This window comes from Musca autumnalis, unplaced genomic scaffold (genome assembly GCF_047663935.1).
Source record: "Musca autumnalis isolate F117 unplaced genomic scaffold, ASM4766393v1 scaffold_2, whole genome shotgun sequence".
Classification (NCBI taxonomy): domain Eukaryota; kingdom Metazoa; phylum Arthropoda; class Insecta; order Diptera; family Muscidae; genus Musca; species Musca autumnalis.
This window is the reverse complement of record NW_027411755.1, coordinates 91,904,748-91,926,066: the sequence shown is the minus strand read 5'-3', so window position 1 is coordinate 91,926,066 and position 21,319 is coordinate 91,904,748. Positions and strand designations below refer to the sequence as shown.

The following is a 21,319-nucleotide window of genomic DNA, read 5'->3' as shown; positions in this document are numbered from 1 at the left end:
TCTCATTCACTCCGTAAGCCCAGATGGATAAGATGTTTAGTTTTTGTCGAGTGCTGGCGTTAAACGAAGTACAAGATAAGACGTGTGGCATTGACCGCAGTCACTTGAACCGAATTTAGCTACAGCCGTCGGCCTTGCGAACCGTTCAATCTTGCGATTCGTTCGCTCCTGCCGATCCGTTCGCTCCTTGCGATTCGTTCGCTCCTGCCGATCCGTTCGCTCCTTGCGATTCATTAGCTCCTGCCGATTCGTTCGCTCCTTGCGATTTGTTTGCTCCTTGCGATTCGTTCGCTCCGTTATCTAACCATTTCCGACTCTTCTGTTTACAGAGTAGCAGAATCGATCGTCAAACAGCCGAGTACGATCATTCATCCGAAAGTCGCCCAGCCGATTGCCGATCCGAGTAATACCGAGCCGAGACGAATGTTGCCGACGACTGCCAACGAGCCGAGAGTATCCGACGGCATCCGATTACCCAGAGCCGAGCAACAAACCCGACGATCGCCGACGAGCCACCAACAACCGAATACCACCGAGCCGAGCAACACACCTTACGATTGCCGAATATCACCGAGCCGATCCACACATCCGACGACTGTCCAGCCGACAGTCACCCGAATAGTACTATCCGAGCCCCACACCCGATCACCGTCGAGCAGACAAGCATCCACCCGAGATTGTTCGTAACATCAGCCAGCCAACATACACTACACCTCCAATTAATCTTAAAGCCATTGAATATTCATATTTACTTAATTGTATCAATAAAGCATTGAAGCATAATTAACTGTTGTTCTTACTTAAGGTTCGTGGGTCCTTAAGTCGACCCTGGCAACAGCTGAGCTAACCTCAGCCTTCGATAAAACCACTCGTTATAGACTCGCAGTTTGTTAAGAATTATCGAGGCATTGTATTTCAAACATTTAATAATTATAAGGCAAATAATGTCTGACCTTATAAGAAAATACAAATACCCGTATTCCCGGGAAATTCAAAAAAAAATTTCCGGAAAATCCCGTCCAAAAATTTTCGGCAATTCCCGGGACGGGAATTCCCGTAGCCAAACTCTATCTATGTACCAAAATCGTTGATGTGGCACGAAAAAATAATAATTATTTTGAAATCCAATATAAAAAAATTAGAATCTTTTTCCATATACATTTAAAAACGTTTTCTTCTGCCGTTTCCAGACAATTTTAATCGGAAGGCCTTCAAAACAATTAGACCATGAAAACGAAAATTTATGTTTTTCTTCCATTGAAAAATCTATAAAAAAATTGGTGATACAAAATCAATGAGATCAATGCCGACGATTCTTGTTAATTCTGTTTGCTTTTGTTTTGCCCTTCGTGCTTCGGCATAGGAAAATCTTATCAAAATGCACGATTTTATAGGTCATTACGGTATCATGAGGTTCAAGTCTTTGCTGGGCGCTTATCAGTGCTAGTTTTTCTAGGAAGGATGGGAGAAGATTTTTAATAAAACGCCAATGCATAAATATTATGTTTAGTTCCGAAAGACAAGTCATTACGGAAAAGTCGGTGGTGGAAGCAAGACATTCTAATACGAGAATTTAGTAGAATCAAATAACACAAAAATGAAATACTTTATAGTATTGGTGGCTTTGTGCCTCAGTGCTGTTGTTGCAGGTAATATAGAATTATTTTTTTTTAAATCGTGAATATGCATTTTGAAGATGTAGTGAAAAAGAAAAGTGAAAATGTGTTATGGAATAGAAAAAAATAAAACAAAATAAATAGAAGTGCAGAAAGGAATTGATTGTTGAATATTATGTTCATTTCGAAAAAATAGTTTGAACGTACAGAATAATCTCGATAATCCGGACATCACATGTTTTGGCGGTGTCCGGATTATCGAATTGTCCGCATTACCGAGTAATAACAAAAACATATAATTTTGTGCATTTAAATCATTAAGAACGGACTTTTATTTTATAACAACCTGACATATAATGTAAACAAATTCATATTAAGCAAATATCACGGTTTGCGACCATTTAAAGACCGGGAGCTGCTACCCGCCTTTAGTCATTTCTATGAACATCACCAAATGACTTCATATGGTCGAAGAAACGCCAAAAAGATATAGTTCTATATAAATGTTGTAGCTTACGAATAAGACAAAATGTAATTTAAATTTATTGCTCGCTTAATTACGAGAATGCAATACAATAGTCCTCAGTTACCAGTGAGGAAAGAAACTAAAAGGGGCCATAAGATTTTGTTTTAAATTTATTGAAATTCCTATACGAGGGGAACTAGAAAAGTTTATGATCTAAGCAACACGTAGTGAAGCCAGACGCCATTTGAAATTTTTTTTGGAAAGTTTGACAGTTTTTAGCCTAAACGTACTCAGGACAGTTTGACATACGATCATGTGTTGTGTTGTTTACAGTGACTTGAAAAAATCACTTTGCAAAAAAAAAAAATGGAATTTACTTGTGAACTTTTTCGTCTGACCATTTTTCACAACTTTCGACGGCACGGCAAGAGTGCATCGATCAAATTAAATCTTTGTATGGGGTAGAGGAGCATCCTATTGCACTATGAACGACTGGTCTAATGAATTCAATCATGGATGACACACGCCAAAAGGTGTAGGTCGTGAGGTCCCCCAAAATTGGGCGTTGTGACAGAAAAAAATAAAGCCGTGGGTGAACGGATAATGCAAGATAGCCATCTTACATACCGTGAGATAGAGGCACCCTTGGGCATTTCTTCCACCAACTAACATTTGATATTCCATGAACTCCTGGCGGGAAATATGGTATTTTTCTCGATGGATCGGTGCAAGAAATTTCGAAAAGAATACGATCGCGTGCTTTAAAAGACGTTTGTAAGATGGATCCAGGTGACGAATCATGGAACTGTGCGTATGAGCCCGAAAAAATTACCAGAAGATGCTGTAAAAGCGTTCAAAACCCATATTTTGGAGATGTCTTATTCGGAGTGAAAAAGTGCTTCAAAAATTGGTTTGAGCGCATGAAAAAGTGTATAAATCATCCTGGAGATTGAACCATCTCCAACAATAAAATATCCTTGGAATACATTACAAGCTCCAAGGGACTTTCTCACTAATCGGATGACTAATAAACTAAGGAAAGAAAAGCAACACGCAATATCGATTGTTCAGGGAAGTAGGCTACTATGTTTTAAATATTGTTGCTTATCATAGCCAGTATTCATTCCTTTTTTGACTATAAAACTGAGTTGACAGTGGCTATCTAGAAAGTCGAGATTTGGAAAACTTAAATGTTCTTATTTATACTCCAATTGCTATTGCTAAGAACGAAAACGCCAATGAAATAAAAAAATATAATGCTCAAGATAGGAGAAGAATATTGATGTCCGGATTATCGAAGTAAGAAAAATATGTGATGTCCGGATTACAGAGTCTACAATGTAAAAAATTCTAGTGTCCGGATTACCGCGTTGTCCGGATAGCCGAGTGTCCGGATTATCGAGATTATACTGTATTAAAAACAGTGCAAAACTCATCCTACGTCTTAAAAGAAACGTACAGTATGCAAAGTTCATAATCGTACACCCCTAAATATTGAATAAAATCGTTATTAATTCCATATTCTATGTGGAAATATGAAACATTTGATGGGAATTACTATAGCGAAGAAAGATTTAAGAATAACAAAACACAATTTTAATTTATTCCGACATTTAGGTATGGCGCCTGTGTGGGTTGCACAGTTCGTATTCGTACGCCTATACGCACTATATATTTGGGGTTTTAAAGAATTTTTAAACCAAAATACCGCCAATTTTGGTTCATTTCCTATTTTGGTATACCGCTGCTATAGAAATATGTAAAAATAACGATAATTTTATTAACAATTTTGCATGAATAAAAAGTCGAACGAATATTTGAAATACTTAATAAAAATGTGGTAGATATGATTAACTATGACAATTTATTCTCGAATTTTGAAAGAAAATAGCTAATAGCAGTCCTTCTGTAACAATATTCGAGGTCTAATATGAAAATAAAAGTTGTCAGCGTTTGGAAACAATAATAGATTGACGGAGGGACAAATCTTGATTATAGAAAAGGCTTTCATATTGCCCTATAGTTGACCGTTTGACTGTCTTTTGTTATTGCTTAAGTGGGATACACACGATCAGTTTTGACTGTCAGTTTTGCTCAAATAATCTGTTGCTTGCCAGTGTGGCCGTTCACTTTTGTCAGTCATCAGGCAAATATTTTGTGGTTGCTGGACGGTTGGACAGTTATCGAAAATTCCGAAAAATCGACAGTCAAAACTGATCGTGTGTACCCCGCTTTAGGTTTTAAAGTACAAAATGAACCCATTTGTAGGTCTTAAACATTTAATCGTAACCAGGGCTTCGGACATGGATTCAGGGCCTGCGAGACAGCAATTTACAATTTATTTACAGTAGAGCACAATTATTCATTTTGTGAAAACTATCAGGTTTACATAGATAACAAATAATGTTATTCGTTCAAAAGACATGGACGCTTGTTTCAAAGACATATAACTATAAAGCAGCGCCGATCATAGGAATACAAACAAAACAAATATTTGCTATAAAGACAATACATAATGCATGTAACAAAACATGTTTATGAAATAATGTATATAAACATTACCTTAACAGAAACAATGCATGTTGCTACATTTTATGCCACCGCAGTTGATTTTGATCCATCATCCAAAGAGTTTTTTATATTGCCCTACCACTTCAGTTCAGATTACGAAATTAACTGCAACTCCACTACAAAAATAATTTACGCAATGTTCGCAACTTTATTTTGTATTTCTTTATTTTTTTAACTAATACTTAGAATTTTAGACACTCTTTTCTGTATTTTGAAAAAAGACTGCGACATATTTTGTAGGGACCAACAAATTGTCTTACATATTGGGATCCTAAAGCGAGTGCTTCTGCATCGAAGGATGTATTGAAATCGTAACTCCGCATTGCACTACTTCCAAACTTTTTTGCTGGGTATGTTATTATGCTCAGATGTTAAGATATTATCGTTGAAGGAAATTAAAATATTAAATATTTGAAAAAGGAAATAAGCGATCATTCAACGATTTAGAAATAAAATGGGTTCCACTACCATTCCAGTTCTAAAGCCTTAGAATTTAAAGCTAACTAAATGAAAATGATGATTCTTTTAAATTGTCATTGGTTTATTTATATTCACTCAACAAAAGCATGGGTATACGTCATTACAAATGAAATTATAAAAATTAAAAATTGAGATAGGTTAGCGGATTTTGCCATATCACTGCCACTTGACCACTTCCGACAACCTTCTACCTATAGTTAAGATGATATATTTTCATTACAATGTTATTTGTTATGGAATACAACCGATACATCTAAGATATTTGCCGAAATAATATTAAACGGCGACTTTTTCTCCAAATAAGTTTTTTGCCCATTCCGACCCCTGAATATTATCCGGCCATCACCAAAATCAGTAATCTTCTTCCCCTCCGGGACCCACATTAACCACCAAAATTTCGGGACGATCCGATCAAAATTGCGACCTGTAGCGTGATTTCAAAAAAATTAAATAACGGAGATATCGCAATAGTCGGCAATACATCACATATTACCGACTATTGCGATATCTCCGTTATTTAGCCACCTACCCCAACCTATTTTGCATCATTGTAAAATGGGTTTTTCTACTTTCATAGTCAGGCTTTGCTTTTGGAAAGTCTCCAATCCAAGCAGCGATATTCGGTTGTTGGGTTTTATTGGCGACTATTGTGATATCTTCGTTGTTTGACCACCTACGACGACCTCACATCTTTAGAAAGGTGATATTTTTTACTTTCATTTTCAGGTTTTGCTTTTTGTATACCTCTTATAAAAACTGAGATATTCCCTTTGGAAAAAAACATTGACTTTTTCTCCAAATAAGTTTTTTGCCGTGAATATTATCCGATCATCAGCAAAATTAATAGGCTTCTTCCCATCCGGGAACATTTGGTGACGATCCGATCAAAATTGCGACTTGTAGCGTGAATACAAGGTTTAGATGGACAGACGGACGGGCACACATAGCCAGATCGACTCAGCTTGTCGAGACATTCATTTTGGTATATATATGTACGACCATTATTTCGACGCGTTACCCACATAGTGGTTAAGGGTATAAAAGTTCCAAAACATATCAGGTTGCTCTATGGATCTGTAACGCAAATAAACTTAATTCTGAGCATATTTTAATACATCAGGCTTCATTCCGAGAACCATAAACAATTCCAAAACCTCGTGATAATATGGTCCACACAAAAATTTAAAACTATTCTACAAGTGGTATATTAACAAATTTTTGTCATATCATTGAGTTAACTATATATAATAATAATTCACAATAATTATTATGAAACTGAGTGCATTTATTTATATGAGGGAATTATCACGTGTCCCTTCAGGGATGTTTGTGGGAACAGATGTATGTATGTATGGATCTCTCTTTTATTGTCTGCTAGACAAATATGTCTGAGTAGAATCTAGCAGCATGATTTAAAATATCGTTTTTTTAACCAAATCTCCATACCATTGAATGATAAATATTTTTTTTCATTACGGTTCGTTGATGCCAATGAAACCCATAACCGAAAATTTTAATTCATTCGAAGATCGTTTTTAGGCGTTAAAAGTTTAAATATTTCGTTTATTTGAAGATGCACTTCGGCAAAAATGAGACATAGTTTATTAATTTCTTGTAAAAACTTATTCAAAAAACTCAATTTCAACATACTCAATTAATCAGTTTGTTGTTGTTACATTGATTTGTCTGTGCAATGATTTTTTTTAAATACAATTTTCAGAGATTGTTGGCGATTATCTTCTAATATTTATTCTTTTGTTGAGAAACTAATGATTATGAAATGTGCACTTAATAATTGACTCGAAATTGCCCTGGGTTTAAAATATTTTAAAAAAAACTAGATTGTTGCTATGACAACACATATATTAAATATAAGATTGTATTTATTACCCAAAATATTTGAGTTTAGACTATTCCAGATTAATGTCATACGTCCACATAATATAGAGCTTATCTTGTTGGGTGATAACTTCTGACTTTTGCTTTAATTTCTTACGTGGTTGATGTACTGAAATTTTGTGTTGAGTTCTCTTTAAAGAATTAGTTCAAAATTATAACAACTTTGCTTTTAATGACTACGTCCTGTTTGACTATTTCATTGATTTTATTTCTTTCTTTTTATTTTCAGAGGATCTGCACTCGAGGTATGTTTGAAACTAAGATGCATTAGGAAGCTGCATTTTATTCTAATTGTTTTCAACTTAAGCACTTATTCAATTATTGTTTTTGTTTTATTTATTCTTTGTTTTTGATTAAGGCGTGATATTCACAGTCTGTAAGTACCACCGCATCCATAAAAAATTCAATTGTTTGAAAACATTTGAATTTTACTATTAATTGGTTGAATTGGTACAAAATTATTAATAATTATTTCAAAATCTGAAAGCAAAAAGCCCTGTAAAACTTAAGTGTAATTAAATGTGAGGATGTTAATAATGGATATTTGTATTTATATGTATGCTAAATTATGATCTGCGTTTATAGGTAAAACTTTACCTATAACCGTCATATCGTCAGCATTCTAGAGACAATCTAGAATTGGCCTTGAAAAGCATACACACATATGTATTTTTTACTCTACGATATCCATTACTTAATCTCTCTCATAGTTATTGGTAAATAATAAAAAAACACATTCTAATTTAAATTTCAATTCCTATAGACATTTCAGTCAACATCAACAAACTATTGAAGAAGCCAAAAGAAAAGTTTCAGATGTTTTGGACGGGTAAGTTCGGTAGAATGAAAAATTTTGGCAGAGTAATAACATTTTCATAACATTAACTTTCAGACAAGCTTCATTTGAAGAAGTTGGCAGTTATGGCGGTGTAGGTGGTGTTGGCACTGTTGGCTATTCATCCGGCTCATCTGGCTATGGCTCGTCTGGTTATGGAGCTGCTTCCAATTCCGCATTTTCTTCATCTGCTAACTCTGGCTTCAGCTCGTCAGCAAATTCAGGTTTCAGTTCTTCTGCCAATTCCGAATTCGGTTCAAACTTCGGTGCCACCAGTGGTTCCGCTTTTGATGCCAGTTCCAAATTTACAGCTGGATCTAACTTCGGCGCTAGTCACTCCGCCAACCTGGCTGCTGCCACTACTTCCGGTTTTGGTTCTGAGTCTAGTTTCACAAGTGGTGCTCACACTGGTGCCTCATCTGTTGTCATTCCTATTACTAGCGGCAGCACCGCCGGTCACGAAAGTTATGTAAAACATGAAGAAAAAATTAATCAAGTTGCTACTCCTCTTGTTTATACTGCTCCATCTGGTGGTGCCGAAAAATACTATCACCATGAAGAACGTCGTGTCACCAACGCAGCTACTCCAGTAGTTTACACAGTTCCTTCCGCTGGCGGTGAAAACTATGTCCATCACGAAGAACGTGTGGTTGAATCCAAGCCCCAAGTTATGCAATATATTGCTCCCTCAGGTGGTTCCGAAAAGTACTACCACCATGAAGAACGTCGTGTCGAAAGCCAACCTCAACTAATTCAATATGTTGCTCCTTCTGGTGGTGCCGAAAAATACATTCATCATGAAGAACGTCGCGTTCAACAGACTCCAGCGCAAATTGTCGTATCACCCTCAGGTGGCCAAGAATCGTACATGAAATACCGTAAAGTAACCACCTCGTCGCAACAACCTCAAGTTATGACTGTTACTCCCATTTCTTCTACATACGTCCGTGATTCTACATCTACTACTTCTAACACTGGTTCTCAGATGGTTGCTACTCCATACCCTGCTCCAATCGTCCTTGAATCTACATCTACTTCTAACACTGGTTCCAAATTGGTTCCTATTGTTCCCATCTCTGCTCCATACGTTCTTGATTCTTCATCCATTTCTGGCAGTGGTTCTCAATTGGGTTCCTTGTTGACTGGTGGTCTTACCAGCAGCACCACATCCAATGTAAACTCAGGCTACGGTGGTATGACCGGTTCCTATGTTGTTCCAACTTTGAGTAAGTGTTCTAGGAAATATAGTTGTGGTATTGCAGTTAACATTTAGTAACATTTCACAAAAAATTTCAGCCACTGGTGCCTTGACTTCAGGATCCACTAACTCCCACTTCAAATCTGGTTTCGGCGCATCTCATCATGCTACCTCCGGTTTCGGTGCTGGCATGAACAGTGCCATGACTGATTCTGCTTCTTTCGGTTCTGCTGCTAAATTCGGTTCATCATTCGGCGCTGAATCCAGTTACAACTCGAAATTCGGCTCTCAATTCGGTAGCACCTTCGGTGCCGGTTCAGCTGCTTCGACCACATCTGGTTTAAGCAATTACATGCAAGAAGCTGAACGTTTGGCTAAAATGCAAGTCCATGGTATGAATGTTGGTGGTACTCGTACTGGTGGCACCCAAATGAATGCCAACTATGACAGTTCCCACTTCGGTATTGGTGGTTTCGGAGGTACTGCTGCTTTGACTGGTGGTGTTGGTGGTGCTGGCGGTTACAAAACTAAATCTTGGGAAAAGGCCTCCAAGTGGTCTAGCCAATCAGAGGTAAATCATGGACGCTCCAATTCAAAAGCTAATAACTTACAAATATGATTATTTTGCGTTTTAGTTTGGTCCCGATGGTCAAGTAAAGAACTACAAAGAACTGTCGACTGGTGAAAGTGAAAACTACGACATCAATGGACGTCGCGTAGGATACAAGGCTGCCACAACCACTCTCGATGACAATGGCAAGTTGAGCAGCTACAGTCTCCATACATAGGTCGAGATTGAAAATAGTGTCGTAATGCTAATTAAGAACGTGTAGATTCAATATTTGATAACGGAATGTCAATAAAATTTAAAGAAATTGTGAAATGTAAAATTTGTATTTGTTTTTTGTTTTGACTGGATTGTAGCGTTTAATGTAAACAAAGAGTACATTAAAAATCTCGTAATAGGTTAGGATTACGTTTTCGAAACTTAAAGTTCAAACGATGATAACAAATCTAAATGAATATACGTATTTACTAGTAGATTTTTCTCATGTAGAAGGGTTTTGTTTATTATTGAGCTAATATGAGTTCACATTGCTCACGGCGCTCTTGAACCAACTTTAAATGGAAGGTGCTTACACCTGGGAAGTTTTTGCGGATTCTTAAACTACAATGTTCATAGATGAAAAAAAATCGAAAAAAAAAACAAAACAAATCGCCGGAGATTTTTTTAAATAAATCGCGGTCAAAGTTCACATTTTTGGGGGTTTTTTTGTTTTTTACGATTTTGCTTGGAAATCTATCGAAATGGAACTAAAAAAATGCTGTAGCAGTGAAAATTCTCAACAAGATTGTCCTTTATGCTATTTTCGTAGGTTTTATCATTTTTGAGATATAGAAGTTCAAATTGGGACAATTCACTGACTGTGTTGTCTCCTTATAAAATAATGTCACGACTGCAATTTCCCAGCTTAAACCTATATATTTCAAAAATTGTACAACCTAGGAAAAAATTACGAGAGACAATCTTGTAGAGAATTTTCACAGTCCTATTTTCTCTAGTCCCATTTCGATAAGACTTCAAGCAAATCTTGAAAATCTAACAAAAAAAACTAAAAAATGTGATCTGAACTTCTACATCTCAAGAATGGTTAAACCTATTAAAATATCATAAAATTCAATCTTGTAGAAAAATTTCACAGCTACAATAGTTTCTATGATCCCATTTCGATAAGACTTGCGGTTTTCAAGCAAAATCGTGAAAACCTAAACCAACATTTAAAATGTGAACTCTGATCGCGATTTATTTAAAAAGAGCTCCGGCGATTTTTTTTTTATTTTTCTCATCTATGAATCCCCGGAGGTAAAACAAAAAATAACCTGAATATTGGTACCTGGAACGTACGAAGCCTATATGAATCTGGAAATTTAGCTAACACCATTAATGAGATGAATAAACTGAATATTGATATACTTGGAGTTTGCGAAACATGGTGGCCTGATAATGGAGAATTTGCATCTCAAAACGTGAAAATATTTTACTCAGGAAACCTGAATAGAACTCATGGAAATGGAGTAGGTGTCATTTTAAAAAACCACATAGCACAATGCGTAATAGGATTTGTACCAAAATCTGACAGAGCAATGCTTATAAAGTTAGAAACAAAACCCTTAAAACTAAATATTATACAAGTATATGCGCCCACTGCAGACAAGAGCAAAGAAGAAGTGGAAGATTTTTACGAAGATGTAAAATACCTAATAAATATGACAAAACCCCATGATATAACTATCATCCAAGGAGACTTTAATGCTAAAGTTGGACAAGATATTGTACCAGGCAAATTTGGACTAGGCGAGAGAAATGATGGAGGTGACAGACTTATTCAATTCTGTCAAGAATATGGGTTGAAAATTACAAATACAAGGTTCTGCCTACAAAAAGAAGATTGTATACCTGGAAATCCCCTCAGGACAAACCAACAAATATAATACGGAACCAGATAGATTATATTTTGATCAATAAACGCTTTTCTTCATGTGTAATGAAGACATCCACATATCCAGGGGCAGATGTTCCATCGGACCATATCCTGCTAATGACAAAAATAAGAGCAAAATTGAAGAGAAACTCAAAGAGAAAACCACGTGAAAAACTCAATACTGGAAAACTGGAGGAACCAAGGGTTAGGACAAGAATGAGGGAGATCATTGATCAAGAATTTAGAAAAATTGAAGCTGCAGATAGTGAACAGATGTGGAATTCTGTTAAAAATACGCTAAAATCCATAGCGGACATTAATCTAGGAATCACAAAAAACCACAAAAGAAGGAATGGATGACAAAGGAGATACTAGATCTGAGAATCTAGAGAAATACAATCCGCAATCAGAATTGCGAAAAATAATCTCATAAACAGGCAATGTCAGGAGATTGAAAGATTGCAACAATTAAATGACGATTTCAATCTTCACACAAAAAATCAAAGAAATGGCAGGCGTATACCGCAAATCAATACCTAAAATTCTATACAATAAGGAAAATGAACCTATTTTTGATATATCAGAAAAGATGATAATATGGAAAGAGTACATAAAGCTCCTTTTTGCCGACCAGAACCGATCAACATATGTATGTGATGATGACGAATGAACCGCCAGAAGGAACATCTATAACCAAACAAGAAATTGAGTCAGCAGTAAAATCCTTAAAACTTAAAAAAGCATGTGGTCTTGGTGAGATTCCATCGGAAATATTAAAGTTAATAGACGGAGATAACATTTATATCCTGATCAAGCTATTTGACTACATATATGAGACCGGGGAATACCCAAATTACTGGCTGAGATCAAAGTTTATAACTATACCAAAGAAAACCCAGCCGAAACACTGCAGTGACTATAGACTTATCAGCCTAATGAGCCATGCATTGAAGATTTTCCTAAAAATAATTCATGGACGAATATATGAGAAGTGTGAAAAAGCTATTGGGGCCTCCCAATTTGGTTTTATGGAAGGCATGGGAACCCGCGAAGCTCTTTCTTCCCTACAAATCCTAGTTCAAAAATGCAAAACTTTTCAAAAAGATGTATATATATGCTTTATTGATTACGAAAAGGCTTTCGATACAGTACAGCACGACAAGTTAATAGAGATTCTTACGTCCATTGGTATCGGGCAGAATGAAATTCGATGTATAAAAAGCTTGTATTGGCATCAGACTGCACATAAACGGAGATTGCACGGAAGACGTAGTAATATCAAAAGGTGTCAGACAAGGATGTATATTATCCCCCTTATTGTTTAATGTATACTTCGAAAGAATATTCCAAGAATCTATCAATGATGTCAAAAAAGGAATCCTGGTTAATGGTACTTTTCTCAACAATATTAGATATGCCGACGACACAACCATACTAGCCGATAGCATTGCAGGGCTGCAATACCTACTTACTAGACAAACAACGCACAGTGAAAGCTATGGTCTAAAGATAAATATTAAAAAGACTAAGTACATGGCTATTTCCAAAGAAAGTATGGGTAATCAAACACAATTAAAAATTAAAGATATGGACGTGGAAAGAGTACATAGCTTTAAATACCTCGGTGTCACAATAAATGACAAGAGGAACATTTCAAATGAAATAAGAAGCAGAATCGAAATGGCGAGAGAAGCTTTTGTAAAATACAAGAAAATTTTTTTATTACTATAAATTCAAAACTAAGATATCTGAAAACATATGTATGGTCTGTTTTGCTATATGGAGTCGAAATGTGGACCTTGAAGGCAGTTGACGTGAAAAAACTTGAAGCTTTCGAGATGTGGACTTACACACGAATTCTGAAAATACCATGGACCAAGTTTGTAACGAACAATGAAGTACTGCGAAGAATACACCAAGAAAAAGAGCTTATACGTACAATAAAGAAACGAAAAACAGCATATCTTGGACACGTCATGCGAAACAGCAAATACAAACTACTCCAAAACATTATCCGATGCAGAATAGAAGGCAGACAGTCCAGGGGAAGAAAAGAGAAGTCTTGGATTGACAATATTCAGGAATGGACCGGCATAAATGATGCTGCAACTCTACTCAGCAGGTGCAGAAATCGACAATCTTTTGCTGAAATAATAAACAACTTATAAATACATATATGCACTTAATATAATGTAATATTTTTTATGTAATTGCACTGATCGCCATAAATTCGTAAAACGAATAGGCAAATAAAGAAGAAGATGAACATTGTGGTTTTAGAATCCGCAAAAACTTCATTTAAAGTTGATTCAAAGCACCGTGTGCTATGAGAGAAGTCCCTTCTGTCCCTTCCGTCACCGCCCTCTCAAACACACCAAGTAGTGCCTATCTGCTGGCGCAAGTACCCATGTTAAGCCTATATTACACAATCTGTTTTCCATGTGTATGTTTTACATTTTTGTACATCTACATGTTGTACACATGGTGTGACCCCATAAAAATGACCTCGTTTAGAGCGCTTCCTATTCGGTTATGTATTTTCGTCTGCTGTTGGTAAATAAATTGATAGAAGAAAGCAATTAAGCCAAAAGAACAAAGAAAATTAATAAAAAAAAAAATCCAAAAGTGAGTGTGATTAGACATTTTAACTAAATTGTAATTGTTACTTTTTTACATAATGTTGTTTACATTTATAGGTTATGTCTAGACAGCGGAATCCTATGCAGATGCATATATGGTTAGGATGGTCGTAGAGAAAATCTGATTAGACAGAAACTCGTTTTATTACAAAATAAAACGAATTAGGCCCAGAAATTTTTGCATATTCTGCATATCGTGCATATATTGACATAAAATGAGCATATGCAAAACCATATGCAAAAATATATTCAAGGATTTGTGGTCTAAATATCCCACCGAAATGGCTGAAATTTGGTATTAAGTCTTCGTTAGGGGTATGCAACTTTACAACTGAAATCTGTCCGCATAGGTCCACGTCTTCATGTAGCCCCCATAGAACGGTACCTACCGATATTCGGTATTTTGAAAGTTCTAGCCTCAATATCCCACCGAAATGGCTGAAATTTGGTATTGTCTTCCCTGGGGTAAACAACTTTCCACCTAAAATTTGTCGGTTTAGGTTCAGGCCTTCTATAGCCCCCATAGAACGATACCTCCCGATTTTTGGTATTTTCAAGGTTGGGGCTGTGGTTATAAATTTCTCTATTTTATTGACTTGTCTGAATGGAATTTTAAACAGAAAAGTTGAACAAACAAACATTTTTGTACCTATTATTGAAATATTTGCTGCATAAGAAAATATGTAAAAAGCATAAATTTTACATATGCAAAAATGTATGCATTTTGCATAATTTTGCATATGTCATATGTTTCGATTGCAGTGTAATCAAAATTTGACATGAATCGGACCAAAAATAGGCGTTGCATAAAATTCCGCTGTCTAGTTATGTCATACGGAAATATATATGCAGTGTGAACTGATAATTATCGAGAGTCGTCAAATATAAAGCGTATAGCAAAGGGCGTCCAACAATCCCACTTTTAACTTTTAACTCAATAATTTGTATACATTTGTACAAGTCAAGTAACTTCTTGTAAACGACTAAGGTCTTTTGCGTTGTACTGTGAAGTAAACGAACAACATCCAGTAACAATTCGTACACATTTTGAGTAAATATCTATAACAGAGATGATCAGGGTGAACACTCGCCATTACGTTTTCGTACCATTTAACATACAAATTATCTCACCGTGTTTATCTTGATATATAAAACAGAAAAATGTTGATAATAAAACAGTGATCCTAAAAGTATGCTTATTTTTAAGTAAATAAACTAGTAGTGTCAATTTAACCCTAAGATGGTATTTATGGAGCTGCCAAATAAACTTGTGCTCTGTTGAAAATTTGTTAGAAAAGCATAAACAAGATTTTTTTAATATTCTGGTAAAGTTTTTTGACTTGTTGTTCTTTTTTTAATATACATATATATAGGGTATCCAAAAAAAACGTATTCTAAAAACTTGTGATTTGAGTATTAAATAAATTAATTAATTGTTTTGAAACTTATCTTTGACTGAATAGTTTTCCTGTATATTGTTTATTTCAACATAATCTAGTTTTTTGTGTGCCAATCTGAAATGGAATTGAAGAATATTTCAATTTATATGGCAACCAAAAAATTTGTTCTACAAAATATTATGTTTTCGCGTACTACAGATTTCTTTTTGCAAGTAACATTCAATACTATTAGACCATTATTAGCCGCAAAAGTCATACAAATTCATAATGACTAATAAACTTGCAAAAATGATTAGTTTTTTAGTAGTGCTTTTCCAATTTAATTTCTTTATTAGTCACCCCAAAGTGGTAGTTAATCATTATTTTTGACTGTATTTGTTATTAATCGTAAATAAACTTTGTATATTTTGACGGTATATTGTTTTGAGGACCAATAACAAGATATTTCCACAAAAACCCGAATAGTTTTTACATATTTTGTTGTCATAAATAAACCATTAATATGAAATTTTTGTACAATGTTGGTTTTTTGCAATTCTTTAGTTGTCTAACTGTATATCAACATACATACATATGAGGCTCTATCTTGTAGTCTTTAAAAATTTTTGTTTAAAAATAACAAGTAAGAGGGGCTATATCAAAACTTCGATCTATACCGATAAATTTTTAGACTCAAAGAAGACTAAATACCAAACTTCAGATATTTCGGTAAGATAATGTGGCTAAACCCTTCAAAATACTGAAAATCAAGAGGTACGCTTTTATGGGGGATATTGAAAGACGTGGACCCATGCTGATAATTCTCTTCTAGAATATTTTAAAACCCCATGGAAGACTAAATAACAAATTTCAGTCATTCCGGTGGATTATTGACGTTACAACCCTCAGAATTACGAAAATCGGAAGGTACCGTTCTATGGGGGCTATATTAAGGCGTGAACCGAAAAATTTCTGGGCAAAAGTTTTATACCCCAACGAAGACTAACTACCAAAGCCATTTCGGAGGCGTATTGAGGCCACAAATTACCGAAAATCGGGAAGTATTGTTCTATGGGGCTATATGCAGGCGTGGGTGGACTTATACCGACAAATTTCATAATGAAAGTTTTGTACCCCAAATGAAGATTAAATACCAAATTTTTAACAATTTCGGTGGAATATTGATGTCACATACTTCAAAATACCGCAAATCCTGAGGTACCGTTCTATGGGAGCTATGTGAAAGCTTGGACCTATACCGACAAAAATCTGGGGGTAGTTGTATACCCCCAACGAAGACTAAGTGCCAAAAATCGGAAGGTACCGTTCTATGGGGGCTATATGAAGGCGTGGACCTATATCGACAAATTTCATATGTAGAGTACGGACAAAATGTGCTTCATCGAAATATACATACTTGGGGTCTAAAACCAAGTATGTTTGGACGAAATCCGTATCAGACAATTTGGAATCGATTTAGCAATGTCCATCCGTCTGTCTGGCTGGCTGGAGGCACGATAATACTCGAACGGAAAAATTTCTACCAGAAATATATAAGGTTCCAATATGGACTCTATTGGTCCACTCCTTCGGGTACCTCTCCTTCCACTCCTTCCAGTATCTGCCCCACAAAAGTTCAAAATTTTCCTGTAAAATGGTGTGAACGATAACTCTCGAAGGGAGCAATCGATTTGGTCCAAACTTCGCACATCGTATTATTCCTTCCAGGTTTATATTTGGTTCTATGGACTATATCGGTCCACTCCTTCGGGTACCTCCCACAAAAAATTCGGATAAAGTGACGTTCAAGAGCTCCTCTCGGATCTTTCTGATTTTTTTTTCAGTAGGTTGTCCTTGTGCTCTCTTTACGACGGTACAATTTTTTTCTTGCGCAAGTCCATACTTTCTGAGATATTGGGCTAAAAGCTCTAAGAAACCCTGACGGCACCAACCAAAATGACAAACCGCAAACTAATTCTCGCAGGGAGTTTCTGATTGGTGCAGGCTTTGCATATCGTATTATTTCATCCGGTCAAGAATCAGGTTGGAATATGGACTATTATTATTGTTTATTAATAGATTTTTCATTACTTAACATGTTTATTTACATATTAGTTTATAACTATAATCTATATACAGGGCTAGCATAATGCTGTAAGCCATTATGAGATAATTCTATTTAAAAATTTAGTATGATCAGTTACAAAATCTATATGATTGTTTACATGACATTTTTTTCTAAAAATTGAATTCATTTATTATTAGAGATCTATAGCTAACGGAAGCTTCTTAATATTAATATAAGGATATGCTATTAAAACCATTTACATCTATCATTTACATCTATTAGATTGAGGGCATTTTGGCCAAAGTATTTAAATCTGAAACATCTATAAATCGGACAGACACCAATAAAATGTAAAGTGTCTTCAGGAACATTCATGTTGCATATAGAACAATTTACAGTATCGCAATTTCTAAAACATCTGGCGTTTAGATTAAGTAAGTCACATCTTGCTTTAACTATTAAACTGACCGCTCTAGCTCAGAGTTTGGTTGTATGTATTGGTTGTAGGTTATAATTCAATAGACGGTATAAATCATGATGTTGTGAGTTTAATGCATTTGTACAGAAATCTTGGTGTAACAAGTAATTCTATAATTTCTTTGGAATATAAACAAATTGGTACACTGCTATCATCGGGAGAGTATTGCAGATTGGAGCAAATATTAGCCCAGTCTCGTGGCGAACTTATTTTCTGGATTATGATTGCCTCAGCTAAAATTCGTGGAAGTCTTTGCTGGTTAAGCTTTAACACTTTATTAATGTAATCGAAATGAAGCTTTAACGTGGAGGTAAATAATGAATTCCAACCAGTTTCGATATGAAGAACATAGGTCGGAGTATTGTCTGGGAGGAACAAAATCTTCTTGATGAAGAAACAAAATAGCTTTTCAACTTCATGATATCGTTTGCAACCCCAAACTTGAGCAGCATAAAACATTATAGACTTGGAGCAAGCATCAAATATCTTTAACTTATTAACATGTGATATTAGTTTATGTGAAATATACTTAGACCATGATAAGTTAAAGGATAAGTCTACTCCAAGATATTTGTAGTTATTATCTATTTCAATTGGCTCGTCACCAAATTGCCAGTAAAGATTCCTAGATATTCTTACGCCTTTACGAAAAATCATCACATTGGATTTAGAAAGGTTGACTTCTAAACCCCACAATTCGCAATAATTGTGTAATACATTTATCATTTTCTGGAGTTCTTGAGGGGAATTTGACAGTATAACGATGTCGTCTGCATATAATACAATTTTTATGTCTGTTTTTGCCACATCTATACCGTGAGGGAGAATATTTGGTAAATCATTAAAAAAAAGCGAAAACAATGGACCGAGGATACAGCCTTGTCTTACACCCGATTTCACTGAGAAAAAATCTGAAAAATTGTTTCCATCCCAAATCCTTCTGTTTGAGTTTGTGTATAAAGACTGTAAAATTCTGACGATTTTAGACGATAAACCTAGGCTTGAAAGTTTATAAAATAAGCTGTTCCTTGGGATTAAGTCAAATGCCGAAGAGAAATCGACAAAGAAAACGTATGTACGATTGTTTTTGAGGTTATTGAGATTTACAATGCTAGTTAGATTGAAGATATTGTCAACTGTGGAGTACCCTTTTCGAAAACCGGCTTGGAATTCGTTTAATACATAGTTTCTGTTCACCCATTCAGACACCCTATTTAGTAAGATGCTTCAGAAGATTTTGCATAGAGTATTTATGAGGGATAGTCCTCTATAGTTAGTAGCCACGTTAGGGTCGCCTTTTTTGAATAATGGAATCAGTACTGATCTCTTGAAAGATAATGGAATATCCTCGCGAGGGAAGATTCTATTGAATACTGTTAGCAAATAGCTACGAAAGTATGTGGGAGCGTATTTGTAGTATTCATATGGGATACCGTCTTCATCAGGAGATTTGTTCAATTGTAGTTTCTTCAAAACTGCATGGAGTTCGCATATCTCAATTGGGGAATCCAGAATAGGGTCAAGCCAGTAAGGTTGGCACCAAATTATTTTCTGTGAATCGTCTGTGCTTGATAACAATGCCCCAAAATGTGATTTAAAGTCATTGGCACTTAATGTACTTACAGGAACGACATTACGATTTTTAATGGAATTAGAGAGGTTCCACCAATCTTTGCTACAACTCACAGAATCCAACCGTTTTAAATTGTTATTGTATAATTCCAACTTTTTCTTTTTACAGATATTCTGAAATTTAGCTCTTGAGGCATAATATCTTGTTCTATTTGTAGTGCAATGACTCCTTCTATATTCTTTTAAGTTTTTACGCATTACTGTCCTTAGGCGGTAACAACTCCAGTCAAACCAGTTCTGTTTTGGCTCAAAAAACTTGTTTTTTACTGGGTTTAACATTTGCTAGTTTTATCGCATCTGTCACCAATTTAACCATGCCATCCACTGATGTGTTATTTTGAAACGATTGTATATTAAAAATGTTTTCAAGATTCAGTTTGTATTAGCGTGGTATTTTGGTCTCTAATATAATCTTTCTAAAATATTCTGGGACTTTTCATAATTTATGTAAAGAGGAATCTTGATATCAAGGCATAAGGGCATATGTAGTTAAGAAAGTTTAATGAACAAACACAGTAGTTAATAACTGAGCTACCCATAACTCCACAGAAGCTATAATCCCCATTCCTTCTTTAATAAGAGGTAGATCGCGAAAGATGTTTTTATCTAAAATCTGCTCTTCACCAATACGTGCATTGAAATCTCCAATGATGCAGTCATTTTCTAGACTAAGACTTTGTAAAAATACTTCAAACTTCTCAACATCATTTTTCCGGCTAGTGCAATTTAGGTATACCGGGATAAAATAAGTATTTTTACAAAGTCTTGGCCTAGAAAATTACTGCATCATTGGAGATTTCAATGCACTTATTGGTGAAGAGCAGATTTTAGATAAAAACAACGAACGAATTTGTATTCGAATCGTGTTAGTGAAACAGGCCATTAGTCTGTAAGGATAATGAATTCCATTGACTAATAAATAAATAAATAAATAAATAAAAAAATAGTGACTTTCGGGTGGATATAAGAAACTGCACATGTATATTATGTGAGGTACACTCTAAACTTTTTCTGTTGAATTTCACTATGACAATGATAGGCAACAAGATGCGACACAAAAGTGCATAATTTTCCACAGCATTGTTGTTGTATGATTTTACGCAAAATATGCTTAAAACTTTACACAGTTCGAGTTGCCATTTTAGACACATAGTATTCCCAAATGAATGAGAATCACACTCACTTTTCGGCTTTTCCAAAGAAACACCAAAATCAAAATATTCTGCAACATGTCAGCACGTATCAACTAAGAATTCGTCGAATTTTGTGAGTTCGTTTTAAAAAACATTACTCTCTGTAATAGAGGGTAATAAATGAAGTTGAGCCAATGGCGGAATACTCCACTCAAGCAATCGAAAATGAGATTGAATCTTCAACAATAAACAAAACAAACAAAAAACAGCCGAGGCACGGGCGAATGGAGCTTTGTTAAAAACAAAATTCCAATAACAACCTCACAGGCAACTGTGGTGATGTTATTTTCAACTCACAGAATTCGACGAATTCTTAGTTGATACGTGCTGACATGTTGCAGAATATTTTGATTTTGGTGTTTCTTTGGAAAAGCCGAAAAGT

The 21,319-nt window shown here is 35.3% G+C and overlaps 1 protein-coding gene across 1 annotated transcript; it reads left to right on the top strand.

Annotated features, from left to right (window-relative positions):
• Positions 1–1,506: 1,506 nt before the first annotated feature.
• fon (fondue) lies at positions 1,507–9,955 on the top strand. The gene is made up of 7 exons (XM_073968251.1): positions 1,507–1,649; positions 7,262–7,277; positions 7,391–7,408; positions 7,796–7,861; positions 7,925–9,093; positions 9,164–9,636; positions 9,701–9,955. Exons 1-7 carry the CDS (start codon positions 1,598–1,600, stop codon positions 9,851–9,853), a joined length of 1,947 nt encoding a protein of 648 aa, XP_073824352.1. The 5' UTR covers positions 1,507–1,597; the 3' UTR covers positions 9,854–9,955.
• The last annotated feature ends 11,364 nt before the right edge of the window (positions 9,956–21,319 follow it).

Coding starts and splice junctions, on each gene's coding strand:
- fon (XM_073968251.1), top strand. CDS start 1,598: ATGAAATACTTTATAGTATTGGTGGCTTTGTGCCTCAGTGCTGTTGTT. Junction 7,862..7,924: donor GTTTCAGATGTTTTGGACGG/GTAAGTTCGGTA, acceptor ATTAACTTTCAG/ACAAGCTTCATTTGAAGAAG. Junction 9,094..9,163: donor CTATGTTGTTCCAACTTTGA/GTAAGTGTTCTA, acceptor AAAAAATTTCAG/CCACTGGTGCCTTGACTTCA.